At 36.2% G+C, this 18,437-nt stretch overlaps 2 protein-coding genes across 6 annotated transcripts in view; one reads left to right on the forward strand and one right to left on the reverse strand.

The window, feature by feature from the left end:
• Positions 1-8,150, forward strand: part of itga5 (integrin, alpha 5 (fibronectin receptor, alpha polypeptide)) — a 62,498-nt gene extending 54,348 nt beyond the window's left edge. Inside the window, exons 27-30 of the mRNA XM_051096209.1 lie at positions 2,803-2,916; positions 3,717-3,818; positions 3,933-4,055; positions 5,933-8,150. Of these exons, the coding sequence (XP_050952166.1) occupies positions 2,803-2,916; positions 3,717-3,818; positions 3,933-4,055; positions 5,933-6,013 (420 nt within the window). The 3' untranslated portion in view covers positions 6,014-8,150. The remainder of the gene's footprint in view (positions 1-2,802; positions 2,917-3,716; positions 3,819-3,932; positions 4,056-5,932) is intronic.
• A 2,233-nt stretch (positions 8,151-10,383) lies between these two features.
• Positions 10,384-18,437, reverse strand: part of rapgef3 (Rap guanine nucleotide exchange factor (GEF) 3) — a 43,626-nt gene continuing 35,572 nt past the window's right edge. For all 5 annotated transcript variants that reach the window (XM_051096205.1, XM_051096201.1, XM_051096202.1 and 2 more), the window contains 12 exons: positions 18,191-18,269; positions 17,874-18,011; positions 17,671-17,768; positions 17,359-17,484; positions 14,987-15,168; positions 14,306-14,396; positions 13,251-13,301; positions 13,080-13,167; positions 12,934-12,998; positions 12,785-12,839; positions 12,572-12,643; positions 10,384-11,336 (listed from right to left, as the gene is read on the reverse strand). In XM_051096205.1, coding sequence (XP_050952162.1) covers positions 11,218-11,336; positions 12,572-12,643; positions 12,785-12,839; positions 12,934-12,998; positions 13,080-13,167; positions 13,251-13,301; positions 14,306-14,396; positions 14,987-15,168; positions 17,359-17,484; positions 17,671-17,768; positions 17,874-18,011; positions 18,191-18,269 — 1,164 coding nt within the window. In that variant the 3' untranslated portion in view covers positions 10,384-11,217. The remainder of the gene's footprint in view (positions 11,337-12,571; positions 12,644-12,784; positions 12,840-12,933; positions 12,999-13,079; positions 13,168-13,250; positions 13,302-14,305; positions 14,397-14,986; positions 15,169-17,358; positions 17,485-17,670; positions 17,769-17,873; positions 18,012-18,190; positions 18,270-18,437) is intronic.

Consider the following 18,437-nt stretch of genomic DNA (forward strand, 5'->3'; position numbering starts at 1 on the left):
TTTGCATGCCTGAGAGTTGTTTCAAAGATGGGCACAGAGTGAAATGACTTGCTTTAACCGAACTTTGTTACAGTGGAGTGTGAGTTTAGCATGTTGCCAAGCTAATGAAAAATGTTGCTAAAACTTCTAAAACCAGAATAAACCGGTTTGCTGGTCTTAGTTGGTCTTCTAGCTTGTTTAGGCTGGTCTGTTGGTTGGTTTTTGAGGGGTTTTGGACACTTTTCAGCTGGTCAGGCTTGAAGACCAGCTGGCTGGCCTGCTAAACAGCATCTCGGCCATGCCGAGAGACCATCTTAAAGCAGCTAAGACCAGCAAACTAACTTAGGTTGGTTTAGATGTCTTTTCAGCTAAGCGGGAAACTATACTTTGCAAAAACATAAATAGCCCACAAAAATATTGGTTAAAATGGTCAATATGGATTAAAAAAAAAAGAGAGATTAGAGGAAAAATAGTTTTCAATGCTTTTTTTTTTTTTGGAACCCAAAAGTTTTTCTCTCACAAAGGTTTTGCATTGCTTTTGTGTGCAAATGCAAAACTGGTGATGTAAATAACATAAGGTGGGAGGAAAACCCATATGTCAGTACTTTTGCATTTTCTTGCGTAAGTTTTGTGTTCCCTAAGAAACTTTTGTGAGCAAATACAAAACTAGCAATGGAAATTTATATGAAACTATATTTAAAACATTTGTGAGCAAACATGCAAAGTTTCTCAGGGGGAACAGAAAAGTTGTTCAAGAGAACACTAAAGCATTAAAACAGTTTTTCTGTCTTCTGTCATCTCCATGTCCCTTTAGGGGCTCTGTATGAATTAAATATATTTACAGTCCAAAATGGTGTTGAAGTTTTGAGATAAATGCATTCTGGCATTATATTCACCCTGAAGGACACACAATTTGGCCAAAACTGAATAATTATGAGTCATGAGTTTTGGAAGAGGGATAGTTCACCAAAAAATGAAAATCTGACATTAATTACTCACCCTCATGCCGTTCCAAAACAGACTTTCATTCGTCTTTGGAACACAAATTATAATATTTTTTATTGAAATCTAAGAGCTTGCTGACTCGCATAGACAGCAGTGCAACTACCACGTTCAAGGCCCAGAAAGGTAGCTAAGAACGCATAGTAGCTAAGGTACTGTAGCTCTTGTTAACACGTGTCGAAGACTGACACTAAAGAGAAGAAATTGTTGAATAAAGTCATTTTTGTTTTTTTCGCATGTAAAAAATATACATAGCTTCATAGAATTACGGTTAAACAACTAAACATGTCCTTACTACCTTTCTGGGCCTTGAATGTGTCAGTTGCCTTGCTGTCTATGGGTCAGAAAGCTCTCAGATTTCATCAGAAATAATTTAATTTGTGTTCTGAAATTCAATGAAGGTTTTAAAGGTTTGGAACGACATGAGGTTGAGTAATTAATGACAGAATTTTACTATTCCTTTAAAGTACTGTTAAGATGGACTGCTCACTAGATTTCCGAACACAGTTCCTGTCTGTAGGAAGGTCAACGTTGGTCATTTGCAAAATGCAAATGTTGAACAAACACATCTAATGCAGCGTTCTCATGACCTCAGATGCCATAAGACCTTTCGTTCTCTAGTGTAGTAACTCAAAAGGTCAAGTCATACAGGGTCAAAGATCTGCTGTGACTGATTGGCTGCCATTAAAGATGTTTTGCTTGGTTGGTTTAGGTGTATGTGTGTGTTTTGTCTGCTTGCGTATGTGCGTGACCATGTGATAGAGCATTAATGACCTCATTACTCTCCAAAGTGATGGCTCTGTCGAAATGTCCTCGCTCTACCCTGTAATTTCCCCTTCTTCCCCGCGTCATTAACTGCTTCAGCTACCACTTCTCTCAGACAGCAGCTGATTGTGTAGTGCAGCTGTAGGTACGCAGCTCTCATCCTTGCTCCGTACCTGACCAAATGAAAGAGGGCTTTGTCGCCTGTTGCGCTCAATCAGCGACATTTATCATCTCTTGCTGGATGACGTGTTCCTAGAGGCCTGTTTATTTCTTCGGCCTGCTCCCTTAATTTGCTGAGGGAAAACGGGACTCTCTGTTGGCGTGACCTGGTGAACAGTGAAGATGTGTTAAAGGACTCCTAGGTTTGACATCTAGGATAAGATATATAGACCCCAAACGTTGAAGTGGCCCATATACCACTATAGAGAATTTTTGTATGTTCTGTGATCATTATTTCCTCACGTTACTAAAGAAACAAACATCACTTTATAGGGATCCGATGACGAATGTGGTAATGTACAGCTTATAAAAACGAGGCAGCTAAATGTTATTGCGTCGGAGGGTCGGAATTTGGCTTTAGGCAACTGTAGGCAAGATTTTACAGTCCTGTGACTCTACCAAGTGGATTCCCACTAATTTAAAGCAGTCGGTGCGCAAGACGTTAACATTAGGTTCTTTGTCATCGCCATTGGCTTGTGACTCTAATGTCTGACTCATGGTCCCATCTCTCTGTCCGGATCTTCACATTCATAATTATTTTTGGGTTTTTAATTAACGCTTGTGTCCCACATGACAGGCAGGCATGCTTTCATGGTGATTTTGTTTATTTCTGCCAGGAAATTTAATTTACATGATCTGAGTTTGTTTGAAGAGCACGTCTTTTATGGTATCCTCGCAGTGCTATTTGTGTATTTAAATGGCTGCTGTTATGAGGGGTTTGTAATGAGTTATGGCAGAATCTAACATGAAGTACTTCTGTAAATTTCATTATGCTGATTCTATAAACTGATCATTATTAACTCACTGTCCATTTTCTCTGTTTTTCTGATGTGTTAGTCTTGCTCCAGTGTGGATTGCTGGACTCTAACGTGTAACATTGGCCTGCTGGAGCGAGGGACCAGTGCCATACTGCATGTTCGCTCGCGAATCTGGGCAGAAACATTCATGGAGGTGAGCGGAAAAACCTTGGTGCCAGCAGTCCAAAGCTGTCGTCTCTAGATTATTACTAACAGTGCAATAAAAGCAAAGCGTGGCATGTACAAGCTCTGATACAGCCAAATTTCAGACTCAGATTCCATGATAAATATTAGATTTTTTTATGTAAAGTTTGACTGTGTGTGGCGTGGTCACTACTAAGTGAGCTAACAGAGTTTGTGAATGTCTATTCATGTATGTTAAAGCGAGTCAGATGATATCTCCAAACAGGAGCTCTTTTGAGAGACGCCTTACATGCGCTCTGCAGTTCTAGCCAATACAAAGCTTATAAGAGAGTGCATTGAAAATACATTAGGAGAAATCCTCAGAGCTCAGCGGATTGGAATGTCAGAGGGGTTTTGTGAGAAGCGAAGCCAGACTCAAACATTGGGATTCAGTGAAACCATACTGCCCCCTTCTGGATGTTACATAGAAAACTTCATTCAGTTCAGAAACACTAGTCACATTTCAAATGCACAGCCAGTTTCACGTGTTATATTATTTAAAGGGATAGTTCACCCAAAAATTTAAATTCTGTCATTAATTACTCATTCTTGTGTCGTTCCAAACCTGTAAGATCTTTACCTTTTGTGTTCATCTTCAGAAAACACAAATTAGAATATTTTTAATAAAATCCAAGAGGTTTTTGACCCTGCATAGAATTTTTATTTTTGGGTGAACTATCCCTTTAACTCTTTACTACAGCACCTAGATGTTTATTTTGCCTTCTGTTCCTTATTGTTGTTCTAAGTGTGTTTTGTATGCTTTATCTGCAGAATCCTTATAAAAACTTCATTCTGGAGTGCCTTGCTAGTTACACAGTGGAAAAGATGCCATATGCTATTTTGCCCAAAGTGACTCCTAGTGGTGTTAAAAATGTAAGCTTAATACCTTACTTGTCTATTCTAATTCATTTTCATTGGTAGACATAATATATTTAGTTTACATTAGTTACGATCATCCACTGATCTTTATTTATCTATTACTTTTAGATGGTCACTCCTGTAGTCTGGAATAAGCCAGACAGTACGTATGCTGTTCCTCTGTGGATCATCATTCTGGCTATTTTAGCCGGTCTTCTACTGCTTGCACTGCTGATCTACGTCCTCTACAAGGTCAGTGTCTGCCATTTTGATTTCTAGTTGGGCTTAATAATTTAGCTAGTTGCACTAGCTAATCATGAACAGATTATTTTCCTCTGTAGACACACAGGTGTGCAACCAATAGTAAAGTAATTAAAAAAAACACACCTTACAATTAATCATAAATGAATACATACTTTTTGTAATAGGACTAACTTGTAGCAAATTAGCTTGTTACTAATTGTAAACTAATTCTTATCCATTATTGCCAAACTAGTTGACCTGTTGATCTAAACTAATACTTACGCTTCTTAGACTAATTCATCACAAACAAATGTATTATTCTTTGTAGTCAGGCAAGATAGTAACTAAGATTGTGCTTACATATTATAAGTAACATAAATCTTATTCTTAATCAGACCATGTTAACTGGAATGTTAATTGGAAACAACTAATCATAGACAAATTCTTATTCTTCATAGTTAAGGTAACTAGTTGTAAATAAATCTATCATAATGGGACTAACTTTTACCTAATTGTAAACTATTTATAACCCTTTTTATACAGACTAGTTTGTAACTAATCATAAACATATTCTTCATAGTTGAGTTAACTATTTTTAACTATTCATGAACTAAATTATATTTCTCATAGCTAGGCTAGCTTGTTACTGATTGTAAAAGAATTCATATCTATTGTAGTCAGATTAGTTATATTTTGTAGTTGGGCTAACTTTTAACTAATCATGAACTAATTTTTATCCTTTATGAACAGACTAGTTTGTAACTAATCATAAACTAATTCTTATTCTTCATAGCTAACTAATTGTAAAAAAATCTTTAAACTATTCAACTTTTTAACTATTGATTAACTACATTACATCCCTCATAGCTAGGTTAGCTTGTTACTGATCGTAAAATAATGCTTATCTATTGTAGTCAGACTAGTTAGCTTTTGTAGTTGTGCTAGCCTTTAACTAATCATAAACTAATTCTTATCCTTTTTAGTCAGACTAGTTTATAACCTATCATAAACAGATTCTTATCTTTAATAGTTAACTATTTGTGAATAAATATTTCAAAATGGGACAAACTTTTTAACTATTTATAAACTAAATTAGCTTGTTACTAATTTTAAAATAATACGTATGTATTGTAGTCAGACTAGTTATCTTTTGTAGTTGTGCTAGCGTTTAACTAATCATGAACTAATTCTTATCTTTAATAGTTGAGTTAACTAATAGTGAATATATCTTTTGAAATGGGACACACTTTTTAACTGTTCATAAACTAAATTAGCTTGTTAGTAATTGTAAAATAATCCTTATCCATTGTAGTCAGACTAGTTATCTTTTGTAGGTAGGCTTTGCGTCTTTTATCTAATTGTAAACTAATTCTTATCCTTTTAAGACTAGTTTGCAACTATTCGTAAACAAATTCCTATTCTTTGTAGTCCTAATCGTAACTAATTGTAAACTAACTCTTATCCTTTACATTTGGCAAAAACTTGTAACTAATCATAACCTAAGTCCTTTTTTTTAGTCCGAACATCTTGTATCTAATCGTAAATAAATGATCACTAATTGTGAACTAATTCTAATCTATTGTAGTCAGACTAGTCATATTTTTTACAGTCAGGCTAGCTTGTAACTAATCGTAAACCAGTACTTATCCTTCTTAGATGACTTTGTAGCTAATTATAAACATTTTTCTGTCCTGTTAATTTGTAACTAAACACAAACAAATTCTTATCAGTTGTTGGACTAGTTTGTGAGTAAATGTGAACAACTTATTCTTCTTTGTTCAGCTAGGAAGCACCTAGTTGTAAGTGAGTTCTTATTCTTCACCACAGGAATATCACGTAATCGGTTGTAAAAAATGTTTTCTCCTTTTCTTCTTGATTTCCTGTAGCTCGGCTTCTTCAAGAGAACTCCTTACGGCACCGCCATGGAAAAAGCCCAGCTCAAACCTCAGGCTGCATCCGAGGCCTAAACTACACAAGAGAGCTTTCAGAAAACACGTCCCGAAGAATGTCCTTAACCAGAAGCCATCCAAAGAGAGCTTACTTGCTGTTTAAAAAAAGACAAAGACTAGACTGCAGTAAAAGAACACGGAGGAAAGATCACTGGATCTTCACTGTACTGCACTAGATCACGAGACCCTGAGGACTTAAAGCCAAATGAATGTTGACATTGTTTATTTTATGTTATCGTTTTTCTTTGATGTGGGTTTCGATTTTTAACCACCACTCTTATAGCCTACCACTCACAAACAAATCTTAACCAAAGCTCAGGATCACTTGCCTCGCCTGGCAACCTGCTAAAGGAGAAAATGAGACAAAATCTACGGATCTCGACACAATCTGCACTAATATTAAGAGTAACATTTATGATGTTTGAATTTTTAACATTTCACGTAGTCCGCAGCTGCTTATGTTTTTCAGATGGTTAAACGGCATCCGCAGTGTAGCATTTTACATTTTCAGTGCGTTATTTCACTAAACACACACGTTTACACCAAAAAAAGAACAATTCTATGCAGTATTTCACAAGCAACCAAAGATATTGATACAGGTTTTGCTCTTTTGTTTTGAAGTGAGAATGAGGTAGTTTGATACCTCACCATAGATCCTCATCTCCAGTTTCCTGCTGTCTTTTTTCTTTTTATGAAGATGTTTTAAATGTTTTTGTGATTTCTAATGGAATGGGTTTTCACTTCAAGTGAGATGTTTTCAGCTCAGTCTCCTCTGTATCTTCCGAAGAAAGCAAGCCAGGTTGGTTTCACTCTCAGGTGATGCCGCGGAAAGGATCGAGTGACTCGTTTCCGCGGAAAACAGGCGACCGTTCTTCCCTACTGAATGTCAGCCGTTTCTGTCCTGTTATCGTAGTAGTAACAAGCGACAATGTTGCCTTAAAAGTCATCTGGGACTCAACTGGATCCGCGCCGAGCCTGTGAAACCTTGCCGATGCCTTGAAGCAGAGCTGTGCTTTGCCGTTACGCTAACAGACTCTCGGGCCAAAAAGCGGAAGGCTCGTCCCTCCAAACTTCTGTGGGTGAACGGAGAACCACTGTGGACTTGCAAGGAGGTTACTGCAAAAATGCAAACCTCTTCCAAGACAAGCAGGCCTCATCCAGGGACTGAATGTTGAAATACACCTGTATACTTTTTGTTTTGTCTTCTTTCGTATGCGTGTCTTTGTGATCATCTGCTTGTGTGCGTTTGGATGTGAAGATATGAGAGTTGTTTCCACAGTCAGTGTACAAATGCCTCCGTACATCATGGTGCTGAAGTGGCCGAATCAGACAGGAAGTAACTGCAATCGCCCATCGTGAAACTCCTGTTTCAGCGAGCCACCTAGAAAGGGAAAGCAGCTGGAACTGTGGGATGTATAGGAAATCTGTATGGAAGTGCAATATTGTTTTTGCTTTTGTTTTTAAATTCATGTGTATATTAACACTTTAATACTTTATTTTAGTAAAGTTCTCAGAAATAAGGATTATTTGAAGACAACACCCAGTTTGAGGGTTGAAATTAGCCCAGATGTTCAGATCATTTTAAAAACAGTGCAATGCTGTAGTCTAAAAAAAATACAGAAACATTGCTGAAAAAATCCAGAAAGCAGTTTTTAATAGTATAAAGTGTGATTGTGCCATAAAAATAATAAATTACCAATAGTCTGTTAAATGTAAACTTCATGACATATTTTGTCTGTCATATTGTATGTGCAGGTTTTACTAAATATGTTGTTTGAATTGGTACAAAATCAAATAACTGACACACACACCACTTGAATCCTGTATGTTTTGAATCTCTTTTGTACAAATTATTTATTCCTCCAAAAGTTAGATTTTAGTTTTGAGATTTTTGTATTGTAAGCAGGAGGAAACACTGGGTATGTCTTCAGTATTTTTTTTGTTTTGTTTCTATTTTTAAAAACTGCCCCAAATCCCCATTTGTGTTTTTGTTTTAAGTTGTAAATATGTTCGGTGAGGAGATTATTTTAATTTTTGCTGATACTGATTTGACGTATTTCATCGCCCCATATTGGGGAGAATCAGAGGGATGTTCAAGTAATTATTTGTATTTACAGTTTGCATTTTAAAATAAATCTTTCCCTTTTTTTTACAACTTCTGGTTGAATTGTTTTTTCCTTTTTAAGGGGCACCTATTATGCAAAACTCACTTCGTTGTTTGAACATAAATGTGTGTTGGCAGCGTGTACGCAATCGCCCAATCCACCTTTTTCCTGAGTAACTGATGAGCGCCGCTATGATGTATTCTAACCTCTGTTTCAGTGCTCTCCTGTTCCGGTCTCCATAGAAATCCATTTTAAAACGGGGCATGGCTTAAAGCGCTAACATTAAAATACTGCGTGTGAAATAATAACATAATGTGTTAGAATAACGTGTGGTCTTATCATTTTGTGGACAAAATTTGGTGTTTTAAAATGAAAATGATCCTCGTCTACACTGGTGTTTTCACTGCGTTTCAGAAACTATCAAGTCTACACTACACAACTGAAAATGCATGTCACATGACCATTCATGCAGGTGAAAAGATAGATGTGTATAGGTAGAGTAGTGTAAACAATAGCCGTAACCGTAGCAAAAGTTGTGAGTTTTAAAACGAAAACGCATTACTGTAAATGCAGAATCGGAACTAGCCAGTCGCAGAATCTGTCAAATGTGACGTCACGTTTTACAGGCCCCGCCCACGACCGTTGACGCACACTGCCGTATCAGCAGAGATCCCGCCCTGAAAGAGCCAGCCTCACACAATCCGCCATGCTTATCTTCACGCTCCAGCAAATAAAAGGATAATTCAAGTAAGAAATGTTTTCTTAGAGATACAGATATTATTCATTCAAGAGCAGTAAGTGATTTTCTGTTTTTATTTTATTGTTTGGGTCATATTAACAGCGTGAAAAGCAATAACGTTATATGTTACTGCATATAATGCAGCTGTCACTTAATACACGGATTTAAAATAAACATTAGATTTCTTTCCCACCTTTACAGACATAACCGACTGTGTTTTTGTATCTTATGTGTGCTTTTAACATAAACGTGTGTGTATTTGACAGTTTAGGAACTTAGTTTAGTAACGTTACTCACATGCCGTATGACAGCCGCTTTCTCTACGTTCGTTTTAGATGTGTGTCCTCAGAAAAGCGCATATCAGAAGTTTAAACTGATATGGCTTTAAAACGCATGATTTCAGCTTGATAAACATAATCAAAATCAAACATGTTTTTGGCAGAGTATCTGAGATACTGTAACGGCACAGCAGTATTCTGGAAAAGGGGGCAGGGAGCAGCAGCTCATTTGCATTTAAGGAGACATGCACAACTAGGGTGTTTCTGCAAGTATACCCGGCTGCAGCCTGCAGAATGGGGCGGGGCTGCACAAATGCTTTCATTGGCTAATGACATGTAATGACATCAACTCCGTAAACAGGAAATGCGGTTACGAGCATAGTTCAAGCTACAATTCATTCGCGATATTAAATATCTGTTACATATAAAATATTAAACAATATATTATAAATTCGTTAATTATCTACATTTTCAAAATTATATAATAAATGATCTGTGGGGTATTTTAAACTGAAACTTCACAGACACATTCTGAGAACACCTGAGACTTATATCTTGTAAAAAGGGACATAATAGGTGAACTTTAAAGGGGACATTGGATGCTAAGTTCACTTTTACATGTTGTTTGAACATTAATTTGTGTTGGCAGTGTAGGTACACATCTACCCTAAAATGATAAAAATCTATGCAGTGGTTTTTAATTAATCTGTAAAAATAATATCCCTTTTTCAAATCAAGCCATTCTCAGATGCCTGTCGTTGTGGCGTCAAACCGACGTTGTTGTATCGCTCCCACGATAGTTGATTGACATGAACGTTTTACTTCAGATCGCCCCCTTTGTTTTGATGCCGGAGCAGGGATGTAAGTTAGACAAGAGTATCTCAGATTGAGCGATTGAGGTGTTATGTTGCTGGATTGTAGTGGTCATCATTTACTCCCGACATCTGAGCCGCTGAAGGTGCAGTAGATTACGTTTGCTTGTGAAGGGAATGCGCCTCCCGATCTACATATATCCGTCTGTGTTCGCACAAATCATTCATGATCCAGCTTCACTTACAGCAGAAATGAGTATAAGTGTTTTTTATGAATCTTTGTGATCGCCTTTCCTAATAATGTGCTAGTTAGCAAGTTTAGCGGCTAAAGTAAACAGGCTCGTCACTCCACAGAGAGAAGAGAGGGGTGGGGCGAGCAGAGCTCATTTGCATTTAAAGCAGCCTCGGCTGAAGTGGATAAATCATTTCAAACCAAAAAAGAAATAGCACCAGATATGTTCAATAATTTATTTATATAAAAATAAACACACTTCATTAAGAAAAAATGCATAAGATATATACTTTTATATATAATTTCTACAAAACTGTGCTCTCTTCATAGTATTTAACTGGTTTAGCGGTATTCGGCTTTTATATACAGCAGTAAGTAATAATCTGTACAGTTTGTTGATCTCCAGTGCTTGCTCACATGAAATTCAAAAGTTAATATCCAAAACAGGCCAAAATACTGTTAAATAAGGAATAAGCGCTGACAGGCCATAGATTTATTGAAAATCATTGCACATGTGCATTAATTTTCAACAATTTAATGGTCCAGAGTCAACTGTCAGTCAAAATATCTGTGTAATATTTATTTATGGAGACATGTTCATGTTTTTTTGTCTCTAAAACAACTTCTTTACACCACATCATGCTTCTAAAAACAGCCCAAGCCAACGTTGCTTGTTTAGAAACAACGTGATGAAGAGATACAGAACTGTAATCAGAATCAACATTAACATGGTATACATTCTTATATATATAAATAACAGTTAATGCCAGCAGCACTAAAGTGAAAATCTTTGCTCATGGTGTAGTGTGTCAGATAGGGCACGTATAATCACAGCAGTCAGATCAGAACATTTCTGATAAGGCATTCAAAGGAAATTGTCACTTGTCAGCACTTTCCCAGCCAATGCTCGGCTTTGCACAGTCCACGCAGCACTGACTTGTAAAATTTGAGAATTCAAACCAATTAACCACACATAGGGTGATCATGGATTCCATCAGTCGTTTTGAACTCCAATATGGAGCAGGACGGGGTGAAGAAAGGCAGACTTGTGGCATCTCAGCGCTCTATGGCTCTGGAGAGTTGAGTTAGTTTCTTCTGATTGTCAATCACTTTGAGGTTCTGGATGTACTGTCTTATGTTGGCTGCATTGCGCAAAGTCAGGGACTGGTCTGAATCTGCAAGGTATGAGTGAGAAATCAATGCTGAACTATAACTTATGCTGATTTATTCCACTGTTTTGCATTATATACAGATGAAGTCAATATTGCAAAATGTTAATTATTTTACCAAAATAAAGGGGAACATACAAAATGCATGTTATTTTTTATTTATTACTGACCTGAATAAGATATTTCACACAAAATTTGTTTACTAAATTGTGCACAAGGGAAAAAAATAGTTGAGTTTATAAAAATGACCCTGTTTAAGATTTTACATACACTTGATTCAGAACAGTTAAACTGCCTGCTGTTCTTCAAAAAGTCCTTCAGGTCCCACAGAATATTTGTTTTTTTAGCATTTTTGTGTATTTGAACCCTTTCAAACAATGACAGTATCATTTTGAGATTCATCTTTTCACACTAAGGACAACTGAGGGACTCATATGCAACTATTACAGAAAGTTCAAACGCTCACTGATGCTTCGGAAGGAAACACAATGCATTGAGAGCCAGGGGTGTAAACTTTTGAACAGAATGAGGATGTGTACATTGTTCTTATTTTGCCTAAATATAATATATATATATATATTAGTACTGTCCTTCTGAAGCTACATAAGATACTTACATGTACCTCAAAAGACAAAATAAGTTACATTTAACCTGTTCTTCAAATTCAAAAACTTTAATGAATCGTTTTTTCTTTTGGAGCATCAGTAAACGTTTGAACATTCTTTAATAGTTGAATGAGTCCCTCAGTTGTCCTCATTGTGAAAAGATGGATCTCAAAATCATACAGTCATTGTTGGAAAAGGTTCAATTACATAAATGCTAAAAAACCAAAGAATTTGCGGGACCTGAAGGATTTTTCTGAGGAACAGCTGGCAGTTCAACTGTTCAGGGCAAACAAGGGACTCATGAACAACTATCACTAAACAAACAAAGAAAAACAGCTGTGGATCATTCAGATCATTCATTAACAACAAAGTATTAAGAATCAAGTGTATGTAAAATTTTGAACAGGGTCATTTTTATAAATTCAACTATAAATTCACTACTTTTTTCTTGTGGACTATATGTAAACGTCTTCATGTGAAATATCTTATTCAAGTCAGTACTAAATAAAAAATAACATGCATTTTGTATGATCCCTCTTATTTTGATAAAATAATTAACCTTTTGTAGATTCTGCAAGGTGTATGTAAACTTTTGACTTCAACTGTATCATACTGAGGAAAAAGAAAACAACATACATGTTGATAGTCGGATAACTTGGGCATCCAAGAACATTCTCTCTGTCAAGCCTTTCTGTGGAGATGAAGGCACTGGAAAAGCACAAAAAAGGACAGAATATCTCTTAATTGCGGAATTCAATTTGTTTAAACTCAATGAACAACAAGAAAATGAAATTCTACAGTGTTAACGCTTTGGTTTTCTGTGAACCACACCACTAGAGCGAGCCGTACCGTAAGGTTGACTACGACAATCTCGAACTGTCTTCACTGTTCTGGCAATCATACGCTGAAAATAAGGTAAAAACCACACATTAAATGTTTTTTCTTAGGTATAGATTTTAAATGTAATGTAACATTTCCAATAAAAGCAATATTCTTACCATTTTCTCAAAGTTGACCAGTTTATCAGTGTAGTTCTTGTTTCCCTCATGGATAAATGTCATATCTGTACAGGCAAGTGATAGATTAAGTATTAATCTTTTATCCACCAAATAGTCATGACAACTGGATCAGTAGTAAACTTCACCTTTAAGCAGTAGAGGCATGAAGGGAATGTATGGAGGGCTGAGTTTGGCTACAGTCAGTCTGTAGGCCCTGTGGTTACGGGACGGATCCTACAACACAGAGATGATTACTTTTCATACAGTACCTACACATGACAAATCCCTGTAAAAAGCAAGCAGACATTTGCTCTTACCATCAGTCTTTCATAGGCACAGTAGATCCTCTTGGTTTTGTTTGGAAGCCTCTGTTCATCAAGATAAAGTCAAGTCAAATATATTTATATAGCAATTTTTACACATTGTTATAAAGCAGCTTTACAAAAAACATGATGTTAAAGGAACAGCTCACCCAAAAATGGTTATAGATACTGGACTGGTATTTGTTCAGAAGTGACGGATAAAAAATATGCCTTAATGATGAATTTAACAGCTTTTAACTTCACAAAAAGTTAATTGATGGATTATTTTGATGTTCTTATTAGCTGTTTGGACTCTCATTCTGACGGCACCCATTCACTGCAGAGAATCCATTGGTGAGCAAGTGATGCTAAACTTCTTCAAATCTGTTCTCACGTAGAACAAATTCATCTACATATCTGATGTCCTGATAGTGAGTACATTTTCTGCAATTTTTTATTTTTTGGGGAACTATTCCTTTGATGTTGTAATATCTTATCTTCATGGTTTATTAGTAACATTTAGCTGATTAGAGTTGAACAACATTGTAGTTGGACATACTTATACATGCAACTTTATATTAAGAGTTGGGCAATAATATAGTTATATTTTTTGACAAAGTTAAGGTAAAGCTATTTGATATGTTTCAGAAATCTTGAGAAGCTTGATTCTGGTATTTTACACACACACACACACACACACACACACACACGTTTGTTTTTGTGAATTGTGGGGACTTTCCATAGACTTCTATAGATTTTATACTGACCAAACGATATTGTCTATCCCCTAACCCAACCCTAACCCTAAACCTAGCCCTCACAGAAAACATGTTTGCATCGTTACACTTTCAGATAAACATCATTTACTATTTTTAATCATTTTTTAACATTGCGGGGACCGCAGGCCGGTCCTCACAATGTCAAAAATTTCAGGTTTTACTATCCTTGTGGGGACATTTGGTCCCCACAATATAGCAAAAACAAGTACACACACACACACACACACACACACATATATAAAACAACATAAGCTTATTTAGACTAGACTAACAGTATATAGTTGTCCTTACCTCCCATGTTTTATTGAGCCTCTGTACAGCACTGTTACTCAGGCCAAACATCACTGCGAAAAACGAGTTCAGGTTCTTCTGCTCTTTAAAACTGAAATAAATCAAATCAGATGCCACTGAGCTCATACTCCCTAAAGCAAACAAGTCAAATGTATTCATTTGTGCATTTAGTCAATTATAGGTGGTTTTTTGATATTACAGATATTAATATTTGTGAATAAGAAACATAAACAGCAGGCAAAGTGGTACATTTTGGTCTCCCTCTAGTGGTCACAAATGGACACGCACTATATGAAATATGAGTTTCTACATTCAAATAATGTATTTAGAATTTTATAATGCAAGCTGCATCTAAAATCTTTCTGGTAGTGTATTTGTAACATTTATTGGTATAGTTTTTACACATTCTCCTGTGTAAATGTCTACATAGTGCAAATCTGCAAAGCAAAGTTTGCTCAAAGATTGTTTAAAGATTATGTGAATTAGTCTTAGTGGGTCAGGTGGGTGCGGTGAACCACCCTGATGTTGTGAAAGTGAACTTAAGCGAAACTGTGGCGTAAAGGAAGTCTTGTGTAAAAGCATTTATGATTAAACCACTGACAGATGTGCAATATCCTCCATTATATAGCATTGTATAGCAGCTACAGCATTCAGTTTTGTGCATATACATATTCTACTCACACAACAGCCATCTTGATGAACTTCTTAAGTAGTATGGCTCTCTTGACCAGGTCCTCACAGAGACACAGCTCCGTCACCACCCAGTACTGAACCTCATTGAAGCGTCGCACAAACCGCTCGAGGTTAGCCGTCGTGGCTCCTGGAAACTTTTCCCGTCCAAAAACGTAGTAGACCAGCTCCAACTGTAGCATTAAATATTTATTGTTCATTTCATTGACTTTTTACTAAACATTTTGTCTTTGCTGTCCCCACCATTTTTTATTATAATAAATAAAGGCTCATAAGCCTGCTACAGTAAATTCTGAAAAAGTGTAAAGCATAAATTGCACAAAAACATTACATATCACAGCTAATTTCAGCATTGCTAGTAATAAGAAATGTTTAGATTTTTAAGTAATCATTCATAAACTATATGTTTCCTTGAATATATATAGTTTTAGTACATCTCTACAAGATAAGAGTTGCTTTTATCGTTTCTCGGGTGAACTTTGTAAGTATTTGATTGCACTGAGCATAGAACAAATAGTCATTGAAAAGACACGCGTGTCCACTTCCTACTTGCATTCATCTGATATGCACTTATACAGGTATTTGTGAGCAGGCGACATTTTAGATGGTAGATATTTCAAATGTTTACCCAGCAGGTGTAAGCCAGGTGTGTTATTCAGACAGCTAGGCTGTAAAATATTTCACTGACTCATTCTCCCTGACATGTTTGATTCTCAAACAGATACGCTGTGCTAATGGCTGTTCACATCCTGTGACGTTTGTGTCCCTGAACGTGTGAGACGATTTCTATTTAAATGCCAAGTACACGCTGATATTTGCAGCATTACTCTGTTGTGATGCTCTCATTATGGTGGAATAGTTCACCCAAAAATGACAACTTGCTGAAAATTTCCTCACTATCAGACCATGCAAGATGTAGATGAGTAGAAATTTAGCATTGCATCACTTGCTCACCAATGGATCCTCTGCAGTGAATGGGTGCCGTCAGAATGAGAGTCCAAACAGCAGATTAAAAACGTTAATAATTCACACAACTCCAGTCCATCAATTAACATCTAGTGAAGTGAAAAGCTATGTGTTCTTAAGAAAAAAATCCACCATTAAGGCATTTTAACTTTAAAACTTTGCTTTCGGTTAAAATATGAGTCCATTATTAATATTAATAGTTCTTCCAGTGAAAAAAAGCCTATTCCCTTGTTGTCCTCAAAAACATCAAAAAACTGTTAAGGACTGTTTTCACTTGTAAATCGTACAATATTATGGATAAAGGAAGGATGGATTTGCTTTTTTACAAAACATGCATCTTTTCACTTCACAAGACGTTAATTGACGGACTACAGTGGTGTGGATTACTGTGATGTTTTAATCAGCTGTTTGGACTCTCATTCTGACGGCACCCATTCACTGCAGAGGACTCTCATCCCATCTTGATGGCCTGAGGTGAGTACATGTTCATTACATTTTTATTTTTGTGTGAACTATTGCTTAAACATAACAGACCTGATATACTGATCTTTACTGTTGTTACCCAAAAGGTAACACCAGTGACCATTTTCATGAAAAATGCATTTTAAAAAATGGCTGCTGCAAGGTATAAAACCATAATACTCACTAAATTAAGTAGTTTATTCGATTTGTATTGTTTTTTTTGTTTTGTTTTTTTTTACAATTTCCTAACAATAAAGTAATTTGCCAGTGACTTCAACAAATAGCTTCATATGAAATCATGAGACAAATGAGAACATTTCTGATAACTGAAAAGAGACAGTGGACTTAACACAGGCCTTTTTCCTATATCTTTAGGAAATATGAAGAAGGAAGTCAAGTGATGTCATTGTTATGATTTTTATTTCAAAATAAACGATTTTTGTTAAACGGTAACACCAGGTGACCACTACTTTTACTATATATTTTATAATATTTATTCACCATTTAGTTTTTTTTACACCATTTACATCATATATTTGATAGTTATAAATATATTATTGTATTTTAAATGGTAGAAACCTGTTTTTGACCTTAAAATAAAGCACTTTCCCTCTGTACACGGCTGTGGGGACGAGCGGTTTTGTGGTGCTTGGAATTCTATATAATTAATTTAAAAACAAATATTGCCACATTAATGGCTGAAGAAGGTGTAATTGTTCAAATAACATATTGTTTCATTTTAAAATAAATTGAGAAATTAAAACCCTAAAGTGTTTTTCAAGTGTAATATTTCTGTAAAAGCTAGGCTATTTCCATAGAATGACCCATTAGTTTTAAGTCATTTTTGTTTAACACTGCTTCTTAACCAGATAACCATCATCACAGATCGTAATGGAACTGTTTTATGTGCCAGTGACAAATTTGTGTGGTGTTACCTCATGCATGGCCATGAAGAGCTCCCAGTCATAGCTGGTGTGCTGGCTGGCCATGTCCTTGGAGCACATCTGCTCCAGAGTGTCCATGGTGCTCTTCTCTGGCCCCAGCTGCTCTTTCATGGGTGTCTGTCAGTGGAAAACACACACATACACATACATCAGAGGAGACTCTTAAATCTTGACTATTACAGAACTAACTGTAGAACATAACCTTTTACATTTGAAACTATAAGACTGAAATTTTACATATTGTCCCTACCAGTGAGGATTTTTTCATATTGAAAAAGCAATAATTCTGTCTGCATCTCTCACCAGTTGTTCCACTTGGCTGGCAGAGCAGAGGAAAAGCTTCTCATTCACTCCTAAAGCAGCAGAGACTGCTGTGGTCTCCAGCTTGAGCTGGACCCTGTCTGCAAGAAGCAAAGTAGTAGAAACTTAGCCCACTTTAAAATGCTGATCATGTAGGACAGAATCTAATATTGAAGCTTCTGAATCATCTGAATTTCATAACTTACCTCCTGAGGAATTCATCTTGACCAGCACATAGTCTCTCTCAGGATCCACTAATGTAGTCAAAATGTCGTTCACTGAAGCATCGACCGGCAGCATCACGTTGACAACTTTATGATCCGGTTTAAAGATCTCATACAAGACTGCAAACGGACAATTGGCACTTTTAAATGAACAAATTTAATTAGGTTCATTCCATAGTGTCTATTTGATTCATTTCAGCAATTTCACAAGGATGTTATCCTTGTTTTATCTGCCCTTGGTTTAATTTCTTTGTGACATTGGTTGTTATTAAAACTCTCACAGAAGTAAAAATACAAACCTTTATCTTGAGCTTTAATCGACAATAATTTTCCCATCGGCTCTTCGAAAGCAGAAAACCAATCAAACGTTTGGTTCAGCTGAAACAAACAGATGACCATATTGGGTTTTAGCGCTTGCAGGGCTTCAAAAGGCAGTTTTCAACATGTGTAGACAGACTGTTTGTCTGAAATAAATGGACAGCATTGATGATCTCTGTGTCTGCGAAAAATGCAGTTCTTATTCCAAGAATGTGAAGAATCAAACAA

Source organism: Labeo rohita, chromosome 23 (assembly GCF_022985175.1).
Source record: "Labeo rohita strain BAU-BD-2019 chromosome 23, IGBB_LRoh.1.0, whole genome shotgun sequence".
Taxonomy (NCBI): Eukaryota; Metazoa; Chordata; class Actinopteri; order Cypriniformes; family Cyprinidae; genus Labeo; species Labeo rohita.